This window comes from Crocodylus porosus, unplaced genomic scaffold (assembly GCF_001723895.1).
Source record: "Crocodylus porosus isolate Cpor-Errol unplaced genomic scaffold, CroPor_comp1, whole genome shotgun sequence".
NCBI classification, from domain to species: domain Eukaryota; kingdom Metazoa; phylum Chordata; order Crocodylia; family Crocodylidae; genus Crocodylus; species Crocodylus porosus.
Window position 1 is genome coordinate 39,433,324 of NW_017728910.1, and position 9,060 is coordinate 39,442,383.

Sequence of the window (9,060 nt, forward strand, 5' to 3'; positions counted from 1 at the left end):
GCTGCTGGCCCTTGACACTCTGCACTGGATGGTAAACTCCAGCAGGCGATGATCGCTATCACCCAGGTGGTCAAGAACCTGGAGGCCCCTTACCAGGTCGTCGCCTGTGGCCAGGACCAGGTCCAACAGGGCATTTCCTGTGGTGGGACTGTGCACCTCCTGAATTAAGCAGAGGTCCTGTATCTTGGCCAGGAACCTCCTGGAATGGTTTGACCTGGCTGACTGTTCCTCCTAGCAGATGTCCGGGTAATTTAAATCACCCATGACAATGACATCCCTTGCCTTAAGTGCCTCTGCAAGTTGGCCTGAAAATTCCTGGTCCAGCTCCTCGCCATGGTTGGGGGGTCTGTAGTAGACCTCCACCATTAAATCCCTCTCCCCATGGCCCCCTTGTATCTTGACCCAGAGCACTTCAGCTTGCCCCTCCTCTGATCCCATTTTGCTGGCAGATGATATGTATTGCTCCTTGACATAGAGCACCACACCCCCGCCTTTCTTTCCTTCTCTATCCCACCTGTAAGGCCTATAGCCCCTAATGCTAACTGCCCAGTCGTGGGATGAATCCCACCAAGTTTATATTAACCCTATTATGTCTGGGTTTGAACTGGCTATTCTGAGGGCAAGTTCTTCCTGCTTATTCCCCATACTATGATATACAACATATAGGCATTTAAGGCCCTGCCTAGCTGCGTGTGCCACCCCCCGATTTGGGAGACTGTCTGGACCCCTGTTTCTTACCTGGGCACTCATAGCATTTGTTACCTGGCTTGCTCGGGTTGTATCTCCTCGTCTTCCTGCGGCCCCCTCCCCCAGCGATGCTAGTTTAAACCTCGCCATACAAGATCAGCCAACCTGGAAGAGAAGAGAAGACACGCTTGCCTTTAGGAGAGAGGTGAAGCCCATTCCACCCCAGCAAGCCCCCCGCCCGAAAGCATGGGTCGTTATCAAAGAACCCAAGGCCTGCCTGGTGGCACCAACTGCGTAAGCGCCTGCTGACCTCACCAGTGCAGGCCTCGTGTCGCCATCCCCGCCTACTCACCAGAAGAAGAGAGGAGAATACCACCTGCGCCCCCGTCTCCTTAAGATTGTCACCCAGAGCCTTGAAATCCTTCATAATGTGGTCAGGGTTGCCCCTGGCCACGTCATTCATGTGGATGACAACCATGGGGTACTTCAGTGCGTCTGCAATAGTTTTATACATGCTACTGCGACTCATGGTTACAGTGGTCACTGTTTCCACTGTCCCACCTTTACTGTTATTCTTAGGTTATTTTCACCAGTGGATTTATGCCAGTTAGATTTTATTGGAGATTACTTCCCCTTCCATGTGGCCTCATTCATTCAATTTTACACAGAGGAGAGTTGGTTTTGAAGTTTGGGTTCTGGTCTGGGTCTCAGGAGATCTAAGATCAGTTCCTGCATCTCAGCGCACTTTCTGATTGACCTTGTGCAATTTGCTTCCTTTCTGTATACCTCTGTTTTCCATCTGCACAACAGAGACTAAACTAGTTCCAGTCCCTTGCCTGTTAGTTTTACTGGACTCAATTAAGCTCTTCAGTGCAAAGGATGTCCTGTACTATGGGTGCGTGTACAGACCTGAGGACAATAAGGCTGTAATCTTGGGTGAAGCCTTCAAGTTCCGCCACAGAAAAAAAAAAAAAAAGAAACACAGAACGTAACAACCTGAGAACTCCACTGTGCTGCACAGAAGAGCAGGTTTTTTGTGGCCTGACCTCCTAGCTCGGAAGACATGTTAGTCTACTTCAGGTCATGAAGTAGAAGGCTCTTTTCAAATAAATGAATTGATTTATTCCTGTGAGGTGAGAATAGGAGAGGTTTTTCTTGCTACGGTGGTAAGTTGCCATATTTTAAAAGCCTTAAATATAATGGGTCTCGTTATATTCATACATCTTTTTCCTTTATCCTATCACCCTCAGAATAAAAAAAACCATTCATGTTAAACACTAGTTCTTTTCTCTTTGTGACACTTACCTTCGTTTCTTGTGTGGGCCCAAAGGTAACTTATAGCCATAAGGGCTAGGGATAGATCTTCAAAAAGCTGGAGCCCAAAGTGATTCAATTTTTGCAGGTTTACAAGTGCACAGACATTCATGTTTAATTCTGGAAATATAGGCACATGCCTGCAGTAGCTCAGGCTAGAAGCTGGGGGTGCTAGAACAGCCCTCCCCTCCCTTTGCAGCAGCTGCAAGGCTGGAGGGAAGCTGATGTGGGGGTGTGGCCAGGCCCCTGTAAGGGGCTAAGTATGATTGAGGATGGGTTTAAACCCCCATCCTGGCCTGGAGGGACCCCAGCCAGGCTGTGCCTGGAGGGGGATGGAAGAAGCAGCTCTTGCCAAGCTTGTCCCTGAGGCCAGACACCGACCAGGTCAGTGCCTTAGGCAAAGTGGGACAGGGGTTAGGGATTAAACTCCCCTGTCTCTGGGCATGGGACCTCAGTTGGGGTCTGCCCAGCTTTCCCTCTTGGTCTTGCTCAGATGGCGGAGGGCCTGGCCAGAGCCAGCTGGCATGGCCTTGCTATCTGCCCAGGGCTGAGGCTGTGACAGTAGCTGGGGCTGCAGGGTTGAGCCCAGCTGGCCTGGGGGTGTTGCTGAGGGCAGAGGCATTGGGGCAGCCCAGACTGGGGCCATGGGGGAGCATGGCCAGACTGCTCCCGGCTCCTTGTGCCAAAACTGGGCTGAGCTGTCATGGTGCCCCAGATGGCTGGGTAGGGTCCCACCGGGTGGCCCGTGCGGTCAGGGCCCTTCCTAGGCCACTGTGGCTGTGTGACAGCCCAGCCTGGCAGCACAGGTGGGGGCTGGCTGGGGACCAGGCTTCCTGGGCCAGTTTGGAGATGCCGCTGGGCCCTGAGCCTGACAGCTGTCACCGCTGTGTCCCCTGTGCTGTGCAGCACCTGGGGTTGCAACTGCACAAGCAGCTGCATGCTGCCTGGGGCAGGGGGCTTTTCTGCCTCTCATCTCCAGCTGTCACTGCTGTGGCGCTGACCCTTGGGCTGCTCTGTGGGGCCCTACCCAGTCAGCTGGGGCTCCATGACAGCCCCTGTGGCCCCAGCTGCAGAAAGGACCTGAATCCGGTGCCCAGCCATCTGCCTCCACCCTCAGCAGGACTTGCCGGCTGGCAGGGCTCAGCTCTGCAGCCCCAGCCACTGGTGAGGCAGGTGGATGGTAAGGGGCCCTGTCAGCTGGCTCTGGCCATTCTTCCTGCCCTGTTGCTGGAATGGGGAGGTGGGAAATGGGTGACAGGGGCCTCAGTCCCCCATTAGCAGGGGGCGGGGAATAAATCCCCTGCCTGCTCCCTTTGCCTCAGGGGGCCATGCCTCTGTCCCTGTTTCAGCTAGTGAGCAGAGGGGCTGGGCCAGTCCTGCTCTCTGGAGCAGAGAGTGCAGCCCTGTGCAGGGCTGCAGAGCATCTGGGATGCTGAGGAACTGTGACTTAACTTGAGCCAGGAAGAGGTCTGGGACAGAAGTTGTATAAACTAGGTTGACCCAAAACAGTTAAATCTGATACTACGTTCAACCAGGTTTATTTTAAACCAGTTTGGGCCATTTTGAAACTGGTTTACGTGCACTGAACTTATGTTCTATTATGGGTTTAAAGCTGTTTCTGAGCACTTAAACTGGTTTACATGTAACTGTTCCTAAAAGTTTTCCCTTCACAGCATGCTACAGAGCTGAGGCTTCTGGTAGGTGCCCCTGATAAGTCTGTGCAACGAGATCCAATCTGTCCCTTCATGGCCTCTTAAACAGCTTAATCTCTTCAGTGCTTTTTGCTCGCAGTTCTATGATGTTTATATTTCTCTGGAACTTCAGCATGATATGTATTCAGTTCATAGGCATCACCTAATAGGTGTTTTCACACCTTTGACAGTCAAGAGATTACAATTAATGTATTTACACACTTAATGTAATTACAGCATGTTTTTTTTTCAAATTTCAAAATAATTGAAACATTTAAAAAAAAACATGTGAAGTGTGAATAGTATTTTTATGACTTTCCCTGCACTTCCATTTTCCTGCCAACTGTAGAACTGATCAAAATGTTTTGAATTTGAAATTACAGTGAAATAGCATACTCTAGGAAACCTGCAAACAAACAAACTTGTAAAGAGTTTATTTTTTCCTGTGTTGTTTCACTAGCTCTAGAAACCATATGTTACCTTGTAAACTTCTAGGAAAATGTTTCTTTCCAAGATTTTGGGGGTTGTAAAATGCAAATTTGAAACATTAACCACATGTGATCATTAAAGATTACTTAGCCCTAAGAGGAGGGCCTTCAGTACCCCAGTCGGATTCCCACTTGGATCATTACATTCTGCCTACCCTTTTCCACACTGCAGTTTCATTTGCCTCAGAAACAATATTCTTCTTTACTTCCTATCTTAAAATGTTGTGTAATGTTGTGTAGATGCCATCTTCTACCTGGTTGCATTTCAGTGTTTCAGAGTATTCCTTGTAATTGACTTTATAAAACCTACCTTCCAGGAAAGTTTTAAAACACTTTACCCAATCTAAGCATTCATAAATCTAATCTCAAGTATGACAAGATTCAATTTAAAATTGCTTGATTAAAAGTTGGGCAGTTTGGAGGGGGGGAGGGGTTGCTTTAGAAGGTATAGATCAGTGGTGCCCAATATTTTGGCCCTGCTGACCAAAAGAGTGGTGCAGGGCAGATCTTCTTGCTAGATCAGACCCTACACACTAGGATTGGGGCCCATCTACCTGCTCTGGACTGCGCTGTTTGTGCCTGGCCCCATGCGTTGGGGACCTGTTCTGGTACCCTGTGCTGCGTCTGCCTGCCCCCACCCTCTCCCCCCTCGAATGCTGGGGTTGGGGCACTGGAGGAAAATGCTTATATTAGAAAACACAGCTACAATAAAGACACTGATACCAAGTGATATCTGTACAAGCTGTTATGATGCTACTGTTATCATGCATACAAATTCAGGAAAACCATTGCAGCTTTAACCCTGTTTCATTCACAGCATTAGCTTATTTTTGAATGTGCAAATACAACAGTTATCATAACTACTGGTGCAGATTCCTGAGTGGTAGCCTCCTTCCCTTTTTAAAGGGATTAAAAGTTACATTTTGTCTATAGTCTTAACAGTGCATAACAATGGGTCCTAGTAGGGTAGGATTTCCACCTGTCTTCCCCTAACCCTGGTGGGGAGCTGACATCCTATCCCACTTCCATCTCCATCCTCCCTGTCTTATTCTTAGGTGTACCTAGTGTTCTCCTGTCCGTTCATATTCTTTCTTCAGGTCCTATGTACCATCTCATCCCCCTCCTTATTACATTTAGATTCCTCATTATTTACCTCTCACCCATATTTTCTCCCCCTTGGTTTCTAACACATTGTGGTCTCTCTTTGTTTTTTCCTTTCCTTCAGTCTGCCTCCTGCATCTCTTTAGTTTTCTGTTCTTCACCCTAACCAGATCTCTATTCTGCATCTCATATGCCCCTCTTCCTCCCTGTTCTTTAAGTTTCTTGGAGTTCTAGTTTCCCTTCCAGGGGGTTGCACTTTCCATTGAGTACAGCGTGACTGACTTCAGTGGCACCCATTTTTCCCCAAGCAAAAGATACTGGGGTATGATGTCCATTTTGACTGAGGAATGTCTGAGGCACCAGTCTTATTGTATGTAATGGGAGATTGTGGTAATTTGAAATAAAGGGAAGTTCGCATGTTTGAAGCCAGAATTGGTAGATAATGAAAAACTTAATAATATGGTGAAAAGTTATAATCAGTATATTCTGGTTAACTGGTGTCTTAAAATTCTATGAGATCCTTTGATGAAAGGAGTATTATTTACCTATAAACTTTAACCTTCATTCAGTGCACACAGTCCAGAATCACTGATTTCATTGAGTTGTGAGTGTTCAGCCTCTTTCAGGAGATGCAGTTTTGAGATGCAATGAAAAGATATTACTACATACCACTAATAAGCTATGGTCTTTCATTTTTAGGCCCTCCATCTTCTCCCCAGAACTTGATTTCCAATGTCAATGAGACATCAGTGAACTTGGAGTGGAGCCCCCCTCAGAACAAAGGTGGCCGTGAAGACATCTCTTACAACGTAGTGTGCAAGAGATGTGGTGCCAATGACCTTAACCGCTGTCGGTCATGTGGCAGTGGTGTGCACTTCAGCCCCCAGCAGAATGGCTTAAAAACCACCAAGGTCTCTATTACTGACCTTCTGGCACACACTAACTACACCTTTGAAGTTTGGGCAGTGAATGGAGTATCCAAGCAAAATCCCAGCCAGGACCAGGCTGTCTCAGTCACGGTGACAACCAACCAAGCAGGTAGGAAGCTACATCTACACTCTCTTCCCCCCCCCACTCTGAGGAAATCCTTTGACTTCAGTTAAACTAAATGTAATATAATGCATTCAGGAAAAATACATAGCCAAGTCAGTTTCATGCTTTCAAGATTATTTAAACAGATAATGTTTAAGAGTAGCCTACGAACAGAAAATGGTTTGATTTGCCTATTTAGGCACAGCCTTGCATTGGGTGCAATGCAGTGCTGCTCTACACTGGGAGAGCACAATTAAGTGCCCCACAGTTGCCGCTCCTTCATCTCTTCATTGTAATGGTAATGGTCACAATTGTTACATTGCTGGCAGAAAAGGACCAAGTCATGCCCCTTTTTGTCCCTGTACCCTTGGAGAGAGACCCATACTTTTGAAATGACTTTTATCTCTTGGGATGTATAGTTCGAGTAGTACTTCACAAAGCAGAAGATTGTATTTCTGCCTGGTACTTCTGAGAGTTGTGCAGGAACCAGAGGAGAATGGATTGGGCCTATAACCTTTGACAGCTAGTCTAGGATTACTATTTATGCGCAGAAGTATGGTTGTGTATATACTGTAGTATTACTGTATTTACCCAAAAAGATGACCCTGATTTATAAGATGACCCTCTTATAATTAAATTCTATATATGGAAAATTTATAAATTTAGTTATAATTTTCCAGGTATAGAATCTAATTATTGGAGTTTTGCCTTGAATTTGTTCCCTTCCCACTGTTACAGCAGGGAAAATAAACTGGGGGTCAAATGTATTGTTTTACTCTCTACCCCCCCCCTTGCAGTTTTTCCCCCGGCATCCCCTTCCCCCTCTCCTTGCTGTTAGACCCTGCTTTCCCTGATTGCCAGTGATCTGGGTTTTCTGTTACCCAAGAAAAACACAGATTTTTCATTTTAACAGAGAAACCTGCAGATTTTGCAATTTTTGCAAAGAGCTCTCTGCAGGCTGGCAGAGTTCCAGCCTGAAAGGAGCTGGGGGGGAATGGGAGGAGGGCAGTCAGGCAGGGGGCACCATGTGCATGTGTATGCACATGGCCCCAGGCAGCCTGGAGAGCATCTCCTGCAGGTAAGTTGGAAGGAGGGAAGGACTGAGACCTCTATAGGGAGGGAGGATTTGGGGCAGGGCTGCGGCTGCTGCCCAACTGGATGGTACATGAGGCTTGGGGTCTGGGGTCACAGGGCCCTGGCAGGAAGAGGGACGAGGCCATGGGAGACTCATCTGCAGTTTGGGGGTGGGCCAGCTCCCCATTGCTGCATGCACTCCCAGAGGGTGCAGGGGGGACCCATGCCCCCCACAACTATGGGGAGGGGGTGGGCTGCCTGCTGTGGGCTTAGGCTCTCCAGGGACTTCAAAGCTGGTGTGGCAGGGCACAGCAGGGCTACATAGGGAAGCTTGCTGCCACTGCGACCTCCACGCTGAGCTGGCGAGGCATCTCTTGCCCACGCAGTGGCAGCGGTGCAGGGTTGTGCACCGCACTGCTGCTGCACGGGCAGGGGATACCTTGCCAGGGCAGCGTGACGCTCACAGTGACAATGAGTTCCCCCATGTGGCCCTGCTGTGCCAGGTCATTCCTACTGCAGAGGTCCCCAAGGGGCCAGGGCAGCAGGTCAGGGACCCCGAGCTGCATCCATCCTGTGCACAGATCTGGGGAGGCATCATTCTCCCTTGCTCCATGGGAGTGTGCGCAATGGGCTGGGAGCGGAAGCAGGAGTGGGGGGGCTCCATATTCCATTCTGCTGCAGCAGCTGCTGCCTTCTGATTAAGTTCCCTGGCCCCACAGCCCTGGCAGCTGGGGGTCCCCTCCGGCAGGGCTGGGGGCAACAAGGGGCTGTAGGTAGCTGGAAAGTGGTACCAGCAGGACTGGGAGGGCTGTGGGGTGGGGAGTGAGGGGCATCAGCAGGACTTGGGGGGCCATGGCTTGGAAGTGAGGGGTCTTGATCTGTGTCCTAATGAACTAAGGGGGCAGGGGGAGTTCCGATTTTTCCATGACAAAAAACTCAAAATCAGATACCAAAGTGTATAGCTATTTAGAATTTATTATAGAGATTGAGGCACTGGTAGGCTTCCAAATTGCTTTAGAAATGTAACTATATCAAGAAAACATAGTGTTCAACTGATACATGTTTATATCGTTGCCTTTTGTTTTAATCATAGATTTGGGGTTTTTATCAGAGAATTTGCTGTTTATTTTTATTAGAGAATTTGATTTTTTTTTAATGAGGGAAAACCAGGATTCCCACTAATCACATAAAAGCAAGGAGCAAAAACAGTAACTTTTTAAAATTAAACATGGCTATAGCAATTTTCATATAGTACCCATTCACATAATTTATCCAGAATTGATGCATGTAACCTTTTTATGAAACTACCACAAGTTTTAGCACAGGTACTCTATAAACATGCTTTTCAGCAGCACTTTTGTACCTACTTATATGCAGTACAAACTACATTTTCTTTAATCGAAAATTTTGTGTCCCCCCAAGTCAAATCAACCAGATCATTTCCAAATCTGTGAGTCATTCAAGAACAATATGCAGCCCTGCTACTGGCAAGCCCCTGCCTGGGGCTTCAGATGCTTTCAAATGCTTAGGATTTGGATGCCCTCAAGTTTTCATAGATTTCATAGACACTAGGGCTGGAAGGGACCTCGGAAGATCATTGAGTCTAAACCCCCGCCCAAAGAGCACGAAGCCAGCTGGGGGCATAGGATCCCAGCAAGATAAGCATCCAATTT

The 9,060-nt window shown here is 47.9% G+C and overlaps 1 protein-coding gene across 1 annotated transcript in view; it reads left to right on the forward strand.

The window, feature by feature from the left end:
- EPHA4 (EPH receptor A4) overlaps window positions 1-9,060 on the forward strand; it is a 162,051-nt gene that overhangs the window by 81,726 nt on the left and 71,265 nt on the right. The window contains exon 5 of the mRNA XM_019533078.1: window positions 5,981-6,319. Within this exon, the coding sequence (XP_019388623.1) occupies window positions 5,981-6,319 (339 nt within the window). The remainder of the gene's footprint in view (window positions 1-5,980; window positions 6,320-9,060) is intronic.